At 38.9% G+C, this 20,550-nt stretch overlaps 2 protein-coding genes across 6 annotated transcripts; both read left to right on the top strand.

Annotated features, from left to right (window-relative positions):
- On the top strand, window positions 1-917 carry LOC126380165 (uncharacterized). Its single transcript, XM_050029436.1, has 3 exons — window positions 1-38; window positions 243-444; window positions 672-917. Exons 1-3 carry the CDS (start codon window positions 1-3, stop codon window positions 915-917), a joined length of 486 nt encoding a protein of 161 aa, XP_049885393.1.
- A 1,128-nt stretch (window positions 918-2,045) lies between these two features.
- LOC126380078 (F-box/WD repeat-containing protein 7) lies at window positions 2,046-19,407 on the top strand. 5 transcript variants are annotated; one of them, XM_050029285.1, is made up of 13 exons: window positions 2,046-2,220; window positions 3,803-3,851; window positions 3,930-4,685; window positions 5,112-5,192; window positions 5,458-5,502; window positions 7,449-7,597; window positions 8,527-8,742; window positions 10,150-10,258; window positions 11,568-11,747; window positions 12,237-12,418; window positions 13,627-13,852; window positions 14,516-14,726; window positions 16,067-19,407. In XM_050029285.1, the coding sequence occupies exons 3-13, from the start codon at window positions 3,945-3,947 to the stop codon at window positions 16,354-16,356; spliced, it is 2,430 nt and encodes an 809-aa protein (XP_049885242.1). In that variant the 5' UTR covers window positions 2,046-2,220; window positions 3,803-3,851; window positions 3,930-3,944; the 3' UTR covers window positions 16,357-19,407. The 5 variants fall into 5 exon arrangements, with proteins under 5 accessions (XP_049885242.1, XP_049885243.1, XP_049885239.1 ...); XM_050029286.1 differs by lacking the exon at window positions 2,046-2,220 and adding an exon at window positions 2,348-2,421; XM_050029282.1 differs by lacking the exon at window positions 2,046-2,220 and adding an exon at window positions 2,515-3,052.
- Window positions 19,408-20,550: the final 1,143 nt, after the last annotated feature.

The following is a 20,550-nucleotide window of genomic DNA, read 5'->3' as shown; positions in this document are numbered from 1 at the left end:
ATGTGTGATAATAAAATTCTATCCAAGTTAGCAGATATGTAAGTGTAATTTTATGTATTTTTCATAAATATTTTTTTACAATACCTAAGTGTTATGTTTTAATATTTTTTTCTTGAACCTTGACCCGCTACTAACTTTGAATATAATTTACACATTGAAGCATATTTTTCATTTTGTTACTGTTATTTATATTCAAAAAGTAGATCGGTAGGCACCTAAAAGTGTTTTGTAACTTTTTTCAGCCCTTTAGCAAAACCTGGCTTTGATGCACTGGGCATAACAGCTCCTGTAATGGTAGCGTTGAATCCTGAAGGTAAATGGGAGAAGAAACCACCAGGAAATTTGGATGAAGATCGGTTGAAGGCCATAATCGCTCATTTAGTGAAGTCTAACGCGGTATCTGCGGCACAAAGCTACTGTTGCCAATGTTGTGAGGACAGTCAGGTACATAAATAAATAAATAAATAGATAAGTAAAACAAATTTTCCCGCTACCCCCGATTCTTATCCCCTCCCTACCCACATATTAATTATCTGCTATCCGATCCGTCATTCCGTCAAAATGCCCTCGCAAAAATTCCAAAACGGGTGGACTGATTTCTATGATATATTGTATGTTACATAAATAACTGTATAAGTACCATCCACCTACCCACTTTTTATTTTTCATAGAATGGAGGCGGAAAATCAAATTACGTGCCAGTGATAATGATGCCAATATACCCCGCTGATCAATGCCCCTTCGATTTGGAATGTGAAGCTCAAAAATTAAAAGAAAATGAAACCAAATCGCCAAAGAAAACCAAAGGCCACGAACAGCCGAAGGACTCCGAAAAAGAGAAAGCTGCTAAAAAACCAAAGAAACGCACTTTTGTTATGCAACGACTCACAGATTTTGATTTACTCTCGCAATGGTGAACTTACTAATTATTTCTTTAGTCATATTAAATGTGTAAGTTAATGTTTGTTTTTATTTTATTTATCTTAGATGCACATAAAAATAAACAGTTTGTGAAAAAGACAATTGTAAAAAGAATTAATTATAATTATCTCGGCGCCTACATAAACAAGTCTCACTACGTCCAATAAGCAATATTGCTACAATATTTTCAACAGGCATGTTTATTTTAAAATATTGGAGATTTGGTCTAGTCCAGTGTCTATTGCCATGGGGTTCATTCCCCGTCTATCAGGATACAATAGCCCGATGCCCATACAGTATACATATAGGTTGTGCATGCTATGTAGGTATGCGCGCATATTACCTATGTCAATCCCGGGATTAATTTTCGTCAATCCAATATTAGGATTGTTTTATATTTTTCTGCTTATTTGGATGCAATATTATAAACTTGTTTGATTTGTAATGTTAGTAGTTAGAGATGAAACAATTAACGCATTATTACTCTGATCAGATTATTTCGACAATCTAGGTGTTAAAATATTTGTTGGTAACCAACCAATTTCTTGTTTTAAATTTTAATTATTTATAAATTATGTAACCAATTAATTTATTTCAAGGAAAAAGAGTAATTACCCGATCAGTAGATATCAACACTGACATATCGCCTGCGATATGATATTTGAACTAATAGAATTGGCGTTTTTACCGCATAGTCCGCGTAACCTAGTTTCCTAGTCTTACCCACTTACCCAAAGAGAATATTATAGTCTTACCAAGTTATAGAGTAACACGAGCGTACCGAGTACCTAGTCATGAGTACCAGTTGAAGTAGCGTTAGTTAATTTTCGCGAGATTTTGGACTTTAGTCCTCTATTTTTTATTCTTAAAATCAGCGAGCGGAAATAAACCAATATTTATAAAATATGACGACTAACCGCTTATCATAAAATCCCGCCAAATCGCAACAATCGCAAGGTGTGTGTGAATGCAGCGCAGAAAAAGAAATGAAGGCTGCTTAAAAATAGTGTAAACGAGATAGTAGCATACGAATAAATGAAAGAGAAGTGAGAAGGAGAAAATGAATATAAAATTTCATAGACAACCAATACATACTTTTTAATTTGCAGATGGCAGGCAACTGTCACTGTAGGTCTATTGACTATGGTTGATGGCTGACCACGGTGTTTGAAGTCGATGAAATAGATTTTTGTGCACATTGCATGTTATTTTTTTTTATTTCAAACTATTATTTGAATTATGTTTCAATAATCAACACCAAATAAAATCAATGATATTACCAGCAGCATAGATCTCCAGGTAAGATTCGGTCAAAATAGTGCTTGGGGACGTGGGGCATGTAATTAGTTTCTCATCCCATCTTTTTGTTTTCTCACTATATCCTTTGAAAATCCCAGACAGAGCTACTCGGTTCGCGATGCGTTTCTGCGCATCCAGCTACACGCGGTTCATATAGGTCATAGTTTTAGCTATGTCCGAGTGATTTTCAATATTGCAAAGGTCAGTAAATTTCGCCACAATTTGTGAGAAATTGTCTGATATTTTTTTTATGAGCGTGGTTGCGAGTGAATCTTGGGTTCGGCATAAAAAAAAACGTTCCCACTGTCGGAGTCGTTTCAATCGGCGGGACCGAGTAGCTGTTAAGTGCAATAACGACACATGTGATTGTGCTTCCTGTATTCACACACGCAAGACAAAACAGTCTTCAGTGACGAGGTGTACAGTGCTGCGCGTAAACAAGTATCTTCCAGCTGCCAGCTGTTTAGAAGTGCATCCTGAACAAACACACACTCCTCCATATGTTGTTAATAATCTGTTATTCTCAGCTATATTGATTGGATTGGCCTTGATTATGACCTTGCTCTCCAAACTCTCTTGAAACTCCAAATTCCACCTGATGACATGTATGTTATGGCTTTCTGCGAATGCATATCAATAAACTATATGTGCCTATGCACTGTCAGGCAAAATCAATACCCTGAACCTATACATCAATTTACACCTCCTAACTACCTATGTCAGTGAAAACTGCATTTGTGATTTATTGCTCACTATCTAAATTGTTAAATTTTAATTTGATGAGTGTACAATTGTAAAACATGGATGAAGTGACATACTTTGTGTTCAGTAGGTAATAAAATAACACATATATTGAACTCTGTTAACACTGCTATTTTGAGGTTATGTTTTTTGCATATTCTGCATTGATCAAAAAGTATTTATGTTAGCTTTACTTTTTCATTTAATTTTGAAAATAGCTCAGGTTGTAATTACATTTTTGTGATAAAATGAGATGTTTTTGAAATCTGATGTGACCAGATGTTAGCAAGAATTGTTTTTAGTAATATGAAGCTGTGTTAAGTGAAGTATATGTAATTGAACATTATACATAATACATGCATTAAAAATCACAATGTTTTAGGGTGGTTTTCCCTTAGAATGAATAGATAAGTGTAATTATTAATAGTGAATGCAGTATTGATCTGTGCAGTACCAATATGATATCTACTCTGTTGCAACAGTGAAAAAACCATCTGCTTTTTTACTATTCTGACGACTCAAACTAAATTGATTCAAATTTGGTTGATTGAATCATGATTGATTGCAAAACGTTACAAAATGGCTGCTAAAATACAATTTGTAATGTAGGGTATTACAAAATAATAATGTAAAGTCTGCAGCTTATAATATTTTTTTAAAGCTATAATTTAGTTTGATTTTGTGCAAGTTTTATTTCTTTCATTGTATCCATACTTTTATCTGTATAAAGGACAAAATTACACATGAGATTCATAATTATTTGATTCAGAAAAGCATTTTGGACCATATGTTCTATGATTGAAAAGTTATGATATTTTAATTAAAGCTCCAAATGTTTTAGGTACAGCATAACATCATATGCCCTACTAGCTCCTATAGAAGAGAGAGCAGTGAGTATTGTCTATACTGTTTCATATTTAGTCAATTTGAGTCGATGAACAAGATGATATAATGATTTTGCTTTGCAGCTTCCAGAGGTTAGCATGGATCCATCATGCTCAAGATCCAGCTGTGATGTATTAGAAGGGGCAAGTAGAGTTCACTTCGAAAGCAATGCAGAGATTAAGACTGAAAATGACTCCGACACAGCAGACAAAGACGGCAATGAGAATAATGGTAGACAACAAATTGATGACTTAGAACGAGAAGATTTTGATGAGGAGAATAGGATACTAAAGCATTGTTCCGGTTTGGGCATAGTTGATGGCAAGCTAGGTGCCACAGCGCATTTCTCAGGCAACCTCTCCAGTGCCAACTCTAGCTTGGCTTCCAGTTCAGAAACAATATCTACCTTCCCTCAACTCATAGCTAACGACTTCAGTATGCCGGGCTGCAGTAAAAGTGATGACTGCGAAGACAGCAATGCAACAATCAAAAATATGATCCATTCAAGAAAATACATGGATGAGCCTCGAAAAGAAGAAGTATATAAGCCTGATTTTATGCAGAAACTGTTGAGTAGCAACACAGAGGAGAAAAAAGATTTTCCTAAGGGAAAGTTATATAAGGCTGAGACTGCGTGTGAGTTGGAGGGTGGTGAGAACTGTGAGCTGGAAGGAGTGAGCGGGCCCTCAGGGCGGACCAGCTCCAACGCGTCGAGCATTGCGAGCACCAGTTCCGACAGCACTAAAGACTTCAGTGTACCTTCCACGTCCAATGCGGAGAAACTGCTCGGCCTAGGCAACTGCAGCGGGAAAAACGAATCAAGCAGCTCTAAATCATCGGTATGGCTATTTTTCCCTTATTCACAATGTACTTGGGTCGTTATTTTTTTTTATCATCAATGAACTGTCCTTCATTCTGATAAGTTATGTGTTTTAGAATTTTATTTAATCTTTCCATTGTCTTCCAATATAGTTATCTTATTATACTCAAAATATTAGCAAAATACTAAACAGTTCCCCTTTTTGGAATGTTTTTCACAAAATTGTGTGACAGAGTGGTACAAAAAAGTATGTTACCAAGATAAAGAGAAACACTAAATAGTCCTCTACAGAGACATCTTTATATGATGTTTTAAAATATTTATTGCCTTTATAATTTTAAAGATGTTCAATCCGATATATCGAGAAAATGTCTTCTTATTGTCGATAAAAAAAGGATCGAACCAGTTACAATATATGTTGTTAATTTTTTTTTTTGTATTTCAGAGCTATTATTGTGATGGGGATGATGATTCAGACGATGATATGAATGAAGATACGTGTTGCACTTGCCTGTCTTCTCACGAGGTAAATAGACATAATGTGATACTGTGTAAAATTTTTTAATCTAATTTTTTTCGAGGTTTGAGCCTCATAGTTTAGAGCGTTTAATGGTGATGAAATCATCACTTTACAAAAGAACACCATTACAGCACTACACCATGCTGATCAGGGATTGTTATTCCTAAGAGACACAGTACAAGCCTTGCCGCCTTGTGTACATTTTATTGAAGGAAAACTTTATACTTTTTTTTAAATTGTACCAATCATTTCAATAATTACATCATTTCAGGATGACGACGATGATGACGAGCCAGAACCTGACGAAAGACTCTGGGTATGTACAAATTACTCATATGTTAGTGTTTTTTTTTTTATTAAATACTAAAATGTTCTGACGTGTTTACATGCAAGTATATGAATAAGATATATGGAAATCGCTAGAGGAGGCCTCTGTGTCGAAAGGACGCACTACACAGGGGACTGTTAGTACTTAAGTTATATTTATTTATTTTATCATTGTAAACCTGTCTCGTGTTTAGTTAAATAAAAGGCTTTGAAATTGAATATGAATATGTATGTGTGAGTGAATGATTGTTTGAATTTTATAAAAGTAATTTAAAATATTACTTTTTTAGTATTTACCCACATTCCCGAGAAATGTATTTCAAAAAATCAAAAATCAAAATAGTTTATTTGCTTTAAATAGTACATCAATATATAACCCCGTTATTGGGACTTCCTAGTAAGCCTCATTTAAAGACCTATGTCAGGAAGCCCCGCTCTTCCTAATCGGTATTACATCTTTGACAGTACTATTTATTTCTTTTAACAAAAATTATTAGATAAGATGTGTGTGTGTGTTTGTGTGTGTGATGTGTATTTTGTATTTTCGAAGGTATGTGTGACCTAACCTGTATTGGGCTGGTTTTCCCTTCACGGGTTGAAAGGTCAGATAGGCAGTCGCTTCTGTAAAAAAACCGGACCTGTCAAATCTTCAGGTTAGGTAAGCGGACCATGTGAAATACGGGATAGTGCTAGGGAGATGATGATGATGATGACTTGTTTTAGTACTTGGAAAGTACTGAAGGTGTTTATAGTCAAGTCGATTGTATCATATAGAAACTTATAGAATTGTCGCTGGACATGTCTATAAAGGACATGAGCCACGTTTCTTCGTCTTTTTAACAAATTAAGTCATTGGTTTTTAAAAGATGTGTTGCTGTCGCAGTTTCTTGTCATTTCTTCTCCTTAGCCATAACACCTTGCGAAATGATGTAAATTCAAAAATGTTGACCTTCAACAAGTTTATCCACGTTAATTACGTTGGATAAATGATTCTGATTTCTGGAGACGTCAACGTAAGATGACATTGTTATTTTTCATTTTCTACGTCTAGCAACACATAGCGCACACTGGATGGACTTTTATCAGACGTAAAATATTTTGTGGCGCTGTACAAATTTATGTTGAACTCTGAATTCGAACTGTGATTGTGTTGATGTGATTTGTTGTGTGAACTTGGTGTAGAGTGAACGATAAAGATAAAAATTGTTATTGTGCATAAATTTAGGTACAGTTATAGATAATAGCTGCAGTTATACTTGCAAAATTACGTCTCACAAAATTTTGCCTTTGCAGGCATATACACATGAGTGAACGATAAAGATAAAAATTGTTATTGTGCATAAATTTAGGTACAGTTATAGATAATAGTTGCAGTTATACTTGCAAAATTACGTCTCACAAAATTTTGCCTTTGCAGGCATCATATACACATTTTACACAGGCAATGAAATAACATAAGAGAGAAAACAATAATAATAGTAATAAAAAAAACAAAACATCAAAAAACTATCAAAGAATATATATGAAATAACTATTTAGTTTTCATTCACAAATACTTTGTCGTCATAAAAACATTTTTGTGCAAGCCATCTCTTAAGAGCAGTTCTAAATTTGTTCATATTCATAGTTGTAAATGACTCCGGGAGTTTATTGTACAACCGAATACACATGATGAACGAATTTTTTGTGACAACTTCAAGTCTGCTTACTGGTTACGTTACTTTGTCTAATTTTTTAACAGAACGTAGAACTTTAAAAATTAAGTAATATGATCAATTAATGACTGGCTTAAAAGGCTATACTATACTAGGGCAGAGCCGTTGAACCCTTTCCGAAAAAAATATAGTGCTATTGTTTTAGTGCCTTTCCAGTGACGATATGTAATACACAAGATTGAAGTTTATAGTCAACTACAGCATATGTTATAAATTGCAGAGGAAAAGACGCTATGAGCCTCCACCGCCGCAGTCCATGAAGAAGTTCTGCTCGGAAGGGTCCATCGGCTCATCCTCAGACGTGGCGTGGTCCCCAGGTGGCTCCGCAGTCGTGCAAGGACCGCCAGACATGAAGCAGTGGCTTAACAGGTTAGCCGTCTTTTTTCACCTTTGGTTCGCGTTGGACCAAAACCTCACCTAACAACCTAATCCAGGTACAGTCGGGTAAAAAGAATAATTAGATTGTTTTCTGGTCATCTTAGGCTGGCTATTTCTAGATTAGCATTTTCAACAGTCAAATATCCTAATGCAAATAAAATGGGTGATAAAATTAAAGGTATACATATATATACACTTAAAGGTATACATATATATACACTTTCGCCAGTTATGTTTTAAGTCCCATATAATATGACACCAAGCCTATTGCCATTAACATAACATACAAACATAAACAGCCTATACACGTCCCATTGCTAGGCACAGGCCTCCCCTCAATTAACCGGAGGGGATATGGAGCTTACTCCACCACGCTGCTCCACTGCTGGTTGGTGGAGGTGTTTAAGCTAGTAGCCCGCGGGACCAACGTCTTAGCGTGACTCCCGAAGCCGGCTTAGATTGCCATTAACCGGCCACAAATGCGGACGCTGATACTTAGGTCATCTTGCGATGGCTGTACCTCTGACTACCCTAATTGGTAATAATAGTCGCGAGATTATTATTATAATTCATCATCACCAGCCCATTAACGTCCCCACTACTGGGGCACGGACCTCCCCTATGGATGGATGGATAGGGAGATCGGGCCTTAAACCACCACGCAGGCCCAGTGCGGATTGGTGGTTATTAACGACTGCTAATGCAGCCGGGACCAACGGCTTTACGTGCCTTCCGAAGCACGGAGGAGGTCGAGATAAACGTTTTTTTTTTGTGGTCCACCATCCTATGACCGGCCTTTGCGAAAGTTGCTTAACTTCAACAATCGCAGACCGAGCGCGTTAACCGATGCGCCACCAAGCTCGTCAATTATTATAATTAACCGACTTCAAAAAAGGAAGTTATCAATTTTGTCTATACAGATTCCAATCATGGTCGAACGGGGAGAAGATCCAAGCGATCGACGCGCTGATCCGGCGCTGCGACGCGAGCCACGTTCGCCATATGATGAAAGCTATAGAGCCGCTTTTCCAACGCGACTTCATCTCGCTACTACCTAAGGAGTTGGCGCTCACAGTGCTAGCATATCTCCAACCAAAAGACTTACTGCGTGCCGCGCAGACTTGCCGCTATTGGAGGTAAGATGCAATGAATATAGAGCGACCAGGATCTTGTGTTAGTTGGATAACATTTGCAGGAGGGCGCTGGTGTGCACCATCTCAATACATTCTCCATTTAAAACGACATTAGTTCCAGCTTTGACCAGGTGTCACGTGTGTGGTTGATGAGGGAATGTTAGGTTAGTTTGGACACGTAGAGCGAATGAAGGATAATACCATTGCGAAAGCGGTATATAAAGCGAAGGTTGATTGTAGAGCTGGCAAAGGAAGACCTAGAAGGATTTACAATTGGAGATGTTTCTAGAAAAAGTTTAGTACGATCTACTCTGAACCGGCGTGCGTGTATGAAGCGATTGATGAATGTGGAGCAAGCAAGAGAAGCGTGTCAGGATCGAAGCAAATGGAATTCCATAGTCTCCGCTTACCCCAGTGGGAAATTGGCGTGAGTTTATGTATGTTGGCCACGTGTCAAAAGGTGTTTGTCGCTGTATAATCTTAATATTTCACAAGTTATTGTTTGTTGGTATTCTGAACGCTTAGAATCTGTGCTTTATTAGCTGAAAAAGTAACTAGCTCGTATAAGCCAGATAAGTTTCAGATATTTTTTTCTTTACATAGTAGATTTGCCAATAGACAAAACAGTTTTCTTTCCACTCAATCTATCTAAATTATGTCACCGTATATACGTATAAAACTAAAATTATAGTGCTTGTCTAATAGGCTAGTTTCCAACTAGTCAAATCAGTTACCTTTTACTAAACGCCAAAACACGAAATTACTATGGAATTTTTATGAAAATGCACACTGTGACGTCATAGAAAAACGTGATAAAATGTCGGACTTATTATTACGTTTTTCTTGATTAAAATTCATAAATAAGGTAAATAGAAAAAAGAAAATGTTTTTCGTTAGTTTTAGATCTGTATTTATTTAGTAATCACGATTTCATAATTTATCTTGAACATAGTATGGTAACGAGCGTTTATATGTATACACTTTGGTACCATGTCACATTAACTTTTTTGAAAAATTGAACTGTAAGTCTCACTAAATGTCAACTATGTTAGTGCGACAGAGTCCTAAAGTGGGTACATTATATTGCTCATGACTGTACACGAACCAATAGGCTAGTTTCCAACTAGTCAAATCAGTTACTTTTTACTAAACGTCAAAACACGAAATTATTATGGAATTTGTATGAAAACGCACACTGTGACGTCATAGAAAAACGTAATAAAATGTCGAACTTATTATTACGTTTTTCTTGATTAAAATTCATAACTAAGTTAAATAAAATAAAGAAAATGCTTTTCGTTAGTTTCACATTTGTGTTTATTTAGTAATCAGAATTTCATAATTTATCTTGAACCTGGTACACGACCCAATTGTAGGCAAACGGGTCCTTATTTTTGTTTTACTTGTCAGGTTCCTAGCCGACGACAACCTGCTATGGAAGGAGCAGTGTCGGCGCATAGGCATCACGACGCTCAAGAAAGTGCCTCGTTCGCTGCCGCGTTGCGCGTCTCCTTGGAAGGTATTGTATTACCACACCCCGGACACTTCATACAAAAAACCTCGTTTTACACGGACACTACACATTGACGTTATCGTACACGTGTGTGTGACGTATGACGCCCCTACGATTGAAGGCTGAAGTAAGACCGACGGGGGTGAGATAAACCTAGCTCAGCCGTTCTATATGTGGTCATCATCATCCCCCTAGTATTATCCCGTTTTTCACAGGGTCCGCTTACCTAACTTGAAGATTTGTCAGGTCCGGTTTTTTACAGAAGCGACTGCCGGTCTGACCTTCCAACCCGCGATCAGAAAACCAGCCAAATACAGGTTAGGTCACACATGTCCGAAAATGCATTTCTCGGGAATGTGGGTTTACGAAGTTTTCCTTCACCGCTGAGCACCATATAATCATTTATGACGCAAACACGAATTCGGAAACAAATTCGACAGTCATTGGTTTAGGCCTCTGCTGGATTCTCAAAGTGAGACGCAAGCGTTCTACCAACTGGGCTACCACGGCTCTTAGCCGTTCTATGCAGAGTATTATTCCTTATTCTTCTGAGCTTTCAGTTAGACCAACGTGTTTGGTGTTCACGTTACTCTCATAAAGATGTGTGCGTCAAGCTAGCGGCCTCAAAAAAAAAATGTGCACGAAAAAATAATTTGACCATACCAAAAAATAGTACTCTTATTGAAAAAAATAGTACCTGTTGTAAAAAAAATAGTACCATCACGGTTCTGGATTTATAGCCATGTTTTATTGCACTTGCTAGCTTGACGGTGAGCGAAATTTGGCGAGAGTTAACGACAAGGTCTTTCGCTTTGATTTAAACGGCAAAAAATAGTACCGAAATAGTACTCACCCCCTGCAAAATACCGAAATGAGTACTTCAACGGTTCCAAAGTTATAAAGGCAGTTCTTTGATCCCGCTGGCTTGACGTTTTGAAAATACCTATTATCTAGGGAACGCTTGCATACTTCAGTTTGTAACTAATGTCAATAAACTCGTATGAAATAGTACTCCCTACCATCATAATTTGGACCTGATTCTCTTTGTAGAAATATGTCAAAAAGTCATTATAGCCTATGCCATACATTTGTTGTGAGATATTTTTTGGTATGGTCAAATTATTTTTTCGTGCCCATTTTTTTTTTGAGGCCGCTAGCTTGACGCACACATAAAGATCGGTAAAACGCGGGTACTTCGTCCATGTGACTACTCTAATTGAGAATATAGTTAATGTAATACGCCTTTAGTGCTAGAGTGCTGAATTTTTTTTTTTTTGCTTTTCTCTCTTAACCTATTGTATTTTCCAATTGTAAGGCGGCGTACATGCGCCAGTACCTGATTGAGAACAACTGGCTGCATAAGCCGGTGAACAACCCCATAGTGATGCGTGGCCACGATGACCACGTGATCACGTGCCTGCAGTTCTACGGGAACCGCATACTCAGCGGCAGCGACGACACCACGCTGAAGGTGTGGTCGGCCGTCACTGGAAAGGTAAGCTTTAGTTTTATAAGGACAACTTTCTAAAACATCTACTTCCCTAAACGTCGACTTCCCTAAACGTCCACTTCTTATAACCTCCTCATTTTTTTAGACGTTTTTTACCGGACAGTGATGTGTGTGACTTCTTCTGTCAAGTGGATGACTAACCTCAGCAACCATGGTATCAGGGTTGCTATTGAGCCGCCAAAGGCCCCTGACTCATGTAACAACCACATACTTACACCAGTAAGTAGTAACTGGGACCAACAGCTTAACGTGCCTTCGGAAGCAAGTATCATTCTATTTTTGGACAATCGGGTGATCAGCCTGCAATGTCCTAAGCACTATGGAGCCTTTGGCGTCTCAATAGTATACCTGATGTTGATGAGGTCGGTCGTTAACCTCACAACCTACACAGAAGAAGTATGTGTGGGTCTTTTGCGAATGACGTTCGATTGGGTCCACGTATGTCCCTAATTCGGTTTACTGTCGTATCTGCAGTGCCTGCGAACGCTGGTGGGGCACTCGGGCGGGGTGTGGTCGTCTCAGATGGTGGGGGACCTGGTGATTAGCGGCTCCACGGACCGGACGCTGCGCGTGTGGAACGCCAAGACCGGGCAGTGCCTCAAGGTGCTCGCCGGGCATACCTCCACCGTACGCTGCATGCATCTCTACCAGAACAGGTAAGAAAACCCGGCCAAGTGTCGCGCAAGTAGGGTTCCGTACCATTGTCTAGGTAATCAATATGGGTCAAAAGTCACAGCCCATACAGATTTCCATACAAGGGTCGTTCTTCTTTTTTATCGACAATAAAAAGACATTTTTTCGATTTATCGGATTTAACATCTTTAAAATTATAACGGCAATAAATATTTTAAAACATCATATAAAGATGTGTCTGTAGAGGACTATTTAGTGGTTCTCTTTATCTTGGTAACATACTTTTCTTTGCAGGCGCATTCCAAAAAATATTGTGACCGAGTGGCCCTTTTCATCGGAGACAGCATTTCAATTTACCACTCTGTCACATAATTTTGTGAAAAACGATCAAGCTACGTTAATAACTAATTGAGGAACCGATTAGTATTTTGCTTGTATTTTGAGTATAATAAGATAACTATATTTTTGGACAATCAAAACATGAAATAAAATTCTAAAACATAACTTATCAGAAGCAGAACGAAGGACATCATTGTCGATAAAAAAGAAGAACAACCCACAAACGTTTATACGCGCCCCACTCTACGTGCTATATCTCAAGAACTAATTAATATCCAGTCCAGTAAAGTCCACCTTTAGGGCCTGTTCATATCAAACGGAAAGTGCAACGAGCGTATCATCCGTCACGTCTATTCGCACTAACATTATCATCGGTTGAGTGTGAACGGTCGACTGCTTTTCTATACATTTATTACATTTATTTGCTTTCGCGTTACGCGACGCATTATCCGTCAGAAATGAACAAACCCTTAGTTACATCTCTTTTTTTGTGTAGAATATTATTTTACCCAGCTTTACCCAAGATCTAATATTCAATCTACAACTTTCGTATTCACTTCAAAGAAGCCCCTAGCCAAAGTAACCAGCTGTAATTTTATTTGAGATGGATGTTAACAATGAGATTGGAATTTACTCTATTATTCTTTATTCTACGCTAATATTAAAATTGCAAGTGTATGTGAATTGACGTGATTTTTTAAGAGGAGATAGTTGAAGGGATGGAGAGTGACATAGGCTGCTTTTTGTCTCTTTCTAACCCCCCACTTCCCTAAAATGGGGGGTGGAAGTTTGTATGGAGTAGTCCGCAATTTTCAAGGTAGATAGTTAAACATTGGTATGCGGACTGTTTGTGACTTCGTTACACGCCTTTAACGTAGTTATTTGACGTTAGGGTGGTATCGGGGTCCCGCGACGCGACGCTGCGCGTGTGGTCGATCCCCGACGGACGCTGCTTGCGAGTGCTGGTCGGCCATCTTGCGGCCGTGCGGTGCGTGCAATACGACGGCAAGGTGGTCGTCTCCGGCGCCTACGATTACTTCGTTAAGGTCTGGAACCCCGAGACCGGCGAGTGCCTCCACACCCTCGCTGGACACACCAACAGGGTCTACAGTCTGCAGGTAATGTTTACAGACCTTATTTCTTACTAGTTTTTACCCGCGACTTAGATCGCGTAAGACCCTACTATTAAAACTATAAATGAAATGAAATTTATTGTAGTAAATGAGGTTATACATTATATTGCTCAGCACATTCAGCCATATTCTGACATACAATATTATTATATTAGTAATCTAATCTTATAAAAGTTTCATCCAAACTTTGCCACATCTTTTTATCCCCTTAGGGGTTAAATTTCACACAATCCCGTCTTAGTGAGCACCTAAAAGGAACCCCCAACTGACATTTCGTGATAAGTTAGTCAGTCAGTGACCTTTTGCAATTATATTAGGCAATTAGTGACTAATGTAATTAATTACTATTACTTGTCACATATATAAAAATCATTTAAAACGGTAAGTAAATATTTTACTAAAAGGTCAACATTTCCTGGCAAAGTAAATATAAAAACATTTGTCGTGGGTAATTTATTTTTTACGACATGGCAACGTAGGGTGGGATGACGTCAGCTGGGCTAACCTTGAAATGCTAGCTGTCAGTTCTTCTAAATGATGTTTGATGAACTGTTGCACAGTCCACCACGCTGCTCCAAAGATGTTTGGGCTAGAAGCTCGGCCTTCCAAAGCATCTACACTTAATTAATTTTAAAAAATATATTATAGTTTGACGGTATCCACGTGGTGAGCGGTTCTCTCGATACGTCGATCCGTGTGTGGGACGTGGAGTCTGGGCAGCTGAAGCACACGCTGACCGGCCACCAGTCGCTCACCTCCGGCATGGAGCTGCACCAGAACATCCTCGTCTCCGGCAACGCTGACTCCACCGTCAAGGTTTGGGACATCACCACCGGACACTGCCTGCACACGTTGTCAGGTAGGCTTGCTAACTGGATATAATCTCTTCTTCTTATCGTGTGGGTTGTGAGGTAGAATACCAACCTCATCAACCCTGGTGTCAGGGTTATAGTTGAGCCGCCAAAGGCCCCTGACATGGCTCATGTAACGATTACTCACTTACATCAGTAAATAGTAACCGGGACCATCGGCTTAACGTGACTTCCGAAGCACGGATCATCTTACTTTTCGACAATCAGGAGATCAGCCTGTAATGTCCTAACCAAACTAGGGATCATAAAGTGACTGTATATTATAGATGTCAGTATATGCCACTATAGGAGACACTATGGACCACATTCGTGGATAACAAAAAAGAAAGGAGAGAAATGGGGGAGCCCTTTGCTCGAGGGCACACAGATTGGTTATTGTTTATCGTAGATTAAGAAAAAACTTTAAAATGCAACTTCTATATATGAAAAAAGGCTATAAATAAATAACATAACAGCATCATGCCTGTGTCTAGGCAGGGGTGTGTAGTATATACACCCACTCTTCGCCAGCTATGTTTAATAGGGAAGCTACGTGATATCAATTATCTATGACACAAACAGCCTCCGTGGTCTAGTGGTTATAGCGTTAGGCTCACGATCTGGAGGTCCGGGTTCGATTCCCGATGGGGACATTGTCGAAATCACTTTGTGAGACTGTCCTTTGTTTGGTAAGGACTTTTCAGGCTTGAATCACCTGATTGTCCGAAAAAGTGAGATGATTCCGTGCTTCGGAGGGCACGTTAAGCCGTTGGTCCCGGCTATTAGCCTTAAAAACACCTCAAAAAAAACACAGTGGGACGTATATAGGCAGTTTATGTATGTATGTTATGTTATGACACAAACATGAATTCAAACTAAAGTCGGATTTAGTGGTAAAGAGCCCGAGGTGGGATTTGTATCCGTGACACCGCGTTCTACCGCGTTCCGCGTTAAATTATGGTAAATCACACTCTTATTTATTTAAAAATGCACGGGAGATTTGTTTTAAATGTAATGACTTACTATATACTCGAGGTGATAAACAGACGGAAGCATTATGTTTTTATCGAAGCCCAGTCTAGCGGAGAGAACAATCACTATGAAAAATAAATATATATAGGCGCGCCGCCTTGGCAAATCTTGACCCGACAAAAGAATGTCGGCATCCAAATTCAAAATTCGAACATAATAAACTAGACTGATAAAAAAAAACCACGGTCCGCGCGTAGCCTTCACGGTTCAAGACTAAAGTAAGACCGAGGGCGTGAGGTAAACCTAGCTCATCCGCTCGTGGGGAGTGGAGTTTCAGTTTTTTCTATACGTAGTATTATTCCTTATTCTATGCCAGCAGGCCCCAACAAGCACCAGTCGGCGGTGACGTGCCTGCAGTCGAGCAACAGGTTCGTGATCACGTCATCGGACGACGGCACCGTGAAGCTGTGGGACGTGCGCACCGGCGAGTTCATCCGCAACCTGGTGGAGCTCGGCTCGGGGGGCTCCGGCGGCGTCGTGTGGCGCATCCGCGCCTCCGCCACCAAGCTCATCTGCGCCGTCGGCTCCCGCAACGGCACCGAGGAGACCAAGCTCCTCGTGCTCGACTTCGACGTGCCCGGCGCCTGCCGCAAGTGCGACGAATAGCATCGACTCAACCGGCGCCTGCTGCGTCGCTATGCCAACCTGTACGCGCCTTGGCACTGCTAGGCCTCCCCCGACACCAACGGCACGAGTCAAAGACTGGATCACAAACCCGCGACGTAAACACGAACCTGGGCGGAAATTGTCGTTTTTGACTTGGCAAGTTAGCCTACACTACCCACAATAACATCAACTTACAATTGCTTATCGAGTTGAAAAAATATTGTTGTTTTGTTCCCATTTCAATGGAGAATAAAAACTAAAAGCTCAAATGTTGAGTGTTCTTAATTTTTAACAGTGTGTGTATATTTTATCGTATGAACCTATTTACTTCTTAAAATTTTTAACAGCTCGCGAAACATATTTTACATTTTGTCATATAATATTTTGGTGTACAGTCCCTTTAGTGTATGCAATTGTAAGTTGTCTGTAACAGTCCCTAATCGCTGTTGTGACTATTGAATCGTTTCTTGTAACAGTATTACATACAGTTTGACGGAAAAATTGCGACGCGAAAGTTGGTACTGCTTGCTATTTGAAGGTATATTTACATGTGGGGTGATTTATTGGAAGTGCTCTGTTTGTCTCTCGTTTGTCCGTGAGGCTGACGTCACGTCGCGTCGCGTGTGGTGTCGAGGGTCGCGCCGCGTGCTCTAGTGGACGTCGCAACTGTTGATACAAAGTCTACCCACCGGACTGCTAGGTGTGCGAGTGTTACTCTAAAGTGTTACGCCTGATTTCGACGGCGCGGACTGAAATACAATATATACTTATAGTTCAGTGTATCTCCAGTATCCACATGTACTCAAGATTACCTATTTATACATTCAGTACCATTACAATACCATATTGTAGCCTCTATTTATAGTATAAAATTTGTTCAGTAGATAAAAATGGTGGCAGCCATTTCCCATTGCCAGATTTCAAATGCTTCATTATCCCAAAGAATTAAATGGAAAATTGGATTTTAGGTCGTAATTAGGTTTATGTTATGTTAAGGTGCGTTTTAACTTTTGATTAGTTTTATTTTAGTTTTCGATTGTTGTGCCGGGTGGTTCGATCAGTGGCGCGATGTGTCCGCGGCGAACGTGAGATCTGTACTTTATTATAGTGTCGTATTACCGAATTTCAACATCTATCGGGATATCAATCTTCTCGTTTGTGATCGACTAGAATTTCAACAAATTAATTGGCTTTGTGATTTTGCACGATTGATGTCGGAGTTAGACAACAAGGGGTCTAAAAAGGCCGGATTGCAGCAATTCATCTAAAAAAACAATGTTGCTGTTTGACATTGCGCTTTTATTTTTTCATGCGCTGAGCACAAGGCCCCAGTCACTTGCTCGTCAACACACTACAATATGCGTGCTCGCTGTGGACCGCCGCATCTGATCACAACTACGCAATATATTCATTGAAAAAATAATTTGTGCACTGTAATTGTTTAAAATAATTAATCATCATTGAATTCAACGAATGCGATTTTATTTCTTACATTATAACATTGAATAAATATGTGATTATTTATCGGACTGCGGACGTGAGATGGTATTTAGTACGAGAACATCTTCTGTAAATTTCATAATACGCGTAAAATATTTAATCTTGGTCTCAAAAATATTTTTTGCGATAATTAGCACGGATGTCCATTTAGACGATTGCAAAGTAACACCGTACCATCTTACTGCATGCAACATTATATTGCCAATTATTTATTTTGTACTTTTTTCGTTTGTAATGTCCTAATACTTGTAAGTGATTTTCCATTTATGTTATTGTGTCTTATTTAATTAATTGCATATATCATTATTGAAAGGCCAGCAATTTTATCACTAAACATTTTTAATAGTCTCTTAAGGTAATTTTAACATATGTCTAAATAATGTAAACGTAATAACATTTCAGACTTCGAATAATACCGATTTAAGCTATTAACTTTTCATGTAATTGAAGGTGGTAGAATGCGCAAACGCAAGTAAAATAATTGAACACAAGCTATAGTCGGCAAGTGGCTCCGCAAACTCACTATGGCCGTGTTTGAATAATTGTTGTGTATATATATAATATTAATATTGTGTGATCACTGACGGCGCGCTGTATCGTCGCCTCTTCTATATTAGCTGATCTAATAAATAATTAAACAAAGACTGAAAGCATAGGTATAGTGTAATATTTAAAGTATTGAATGTAGTTACTTGTGTACTACCAAACATCACACTGCTGTATGTCTTTGTCGACTTGCATATCTTATCGGTTTTAATTAAACAAAATGTTATTAGTTAGGTGTCCCCCGAGCGAGTGACCGTGAACACTGTGCAAAGTGTGGTAACCTTAACATTCACCGGCTCAGCGTGTTGAAGGTCATTCGGGCGGGGATGCGCCAGCGATGGGGCCGCGACCCCCTTCAGTAATATTTGAACATTTCACTTAGTTACGGTGTTTAGTTTAAGAATTTAATGTAGTTCTCTTGAATATTCCAATTGGCAACAGTCGAACCCAAGACGAGTGGACTTGCATTAGTGTAGTTGTTTTTGATATGTTATTTTTATTAATATGACAACTGATAGCCAGTGTCATTGTATTCGTTAATTAAGTCTCAATCGTTTTGGTCTACGAGGCAAACTGGCAACTCCACCTCGTTAAAGGGTTCCCATTTTGTAATTGATGATTATACACTCAATATGAAACACAAAAGAAATTGTATTCGAACTTAACTCACCATGTAGTAGTATTAAACATTGTAACCAATCGTATATCCGATGTATCTCTCGACAGTCTTGATTGACGATATCTGGGTGGCTAATAAATAAAAAAACAGGTTGTTTCAATCACTGGAATGGTTTTAATTTGGACCATTCTTGGTCGGCTTCCATTGTGGTTGTAAAGGAATCAGTGGCCGTGACGCCGTCTGCGGAGGTTCCGTGTACATCGTGGCTACGACTTCGCGGCCATTACACTTGTTTCTAGTTGTAACAGTTCTTTTTCACATCCTAATTTGGCTTAATTTGTAATTTGAGTTATAATAGTGATTAAATCCAATTGTTTTCAAGTTTTCTTATGTTTTATTATTTTGCAACTTTTCCACAATGCTGTTACCTGTTGTATATGAGGGTAGTTTACTTTTATCTTTAGCCCCCAGTACACGGCCTGTCAGGCCAACGTCTACTGGGACTGCAGATCGCCGCGAACCAGCTTGGCCGACATGTACTGGGGGCGTTGTATAAACCAGTGTGACGCATCTAAACCGAATATTCGGTGTTCGTGCCGAATTCTGAACTAATATGCGGTGCATCTCTATTAGGGATGCAGGGATTGAAGGACATTCGTATACGTTCCCCAAAAAAGAAAATGTTACATAACGCATTTCATCATTCCTTGGGCACATAATTATTTAAAAATATAATGTAATGGCATAGGTAGAGAAATCAGATTGAGTATAGAAATATGTTTCTCTTTTTATGTCTGACAAATTTCGATAGCGCCATCTGATATTTTTTTGGGAAACGTAGCTTGGAAAGTCTCTCATTTAATTTCGCTCTACATCCGATCTATTAGTACGCAAGCTACCATTCCAATAGTTCTGTGACCACTTCGGATCCGTCATTTGACGGACTGATTGGATAAAAAACGGAATTGTCCGATGTGAAAACGCCATAACCTATAGACCGAACTCTTCCATAGTTCAACTTTAGTGTAGGCATAGCACTATAATAACGTAGTGCTTTGTTTACGTCTCGATTATATATATTATTTGGTGTGGGAAACTTAACTAGGAATATAAAGGCGATAAAAACCTTGCGCCGCCACCTGATTCGGTAAGGTAAGTAAGTGTGGCTGTGGCATGGCAACCCTGTATAGAGTTTGCTTTTTTGCCTTTGTTTTTTGCAGCATGCCCATTTAGTGACATGTCTATCTGTACCTTTGATCTGTACCTTATTGGTACCTTATAATCTTAAATCTGTCACCCTGTATGTACATTTGGTCTTCCATTTTATTATTAGGTATGTCTAATAAAACCATAATACATTTTGTTCAGCTACGCAATTCAAGCCAAACTCGATAATATTTTTGGAGAAACCTACTAAACTAAATTCATAACTTGCTGGATGTCCGTATTGTTCTATGAACTGTCTGCGCTGCGGGGAGGTCCGTGTTGCTCTATGCCTGCCTGAGACAAAATTCGTCACTTGTCGAGTG

The sequence above is a fragment of the Pectinophora gossypiella genome, chromosome Z (genome assembly GCF_024362695.1).
Source record: "Pectinophora gossypiella chromosome Z, ilPecGoss1.1, whole genome shotgun sequence".
In the NCBI taxonomy this organism is placed as follows: domain Eukaryota; kingdom Metazoa; phylum Arthropoda; class Insecta; order Lepidoptera; family Gelechiidae; genus Pectinophora; species Pectinophora gossypiella.
Note: the sequence above shows the minus strand (reverse complement) of the source record. Positions and strands in the feature narration are given on the sequence as shown.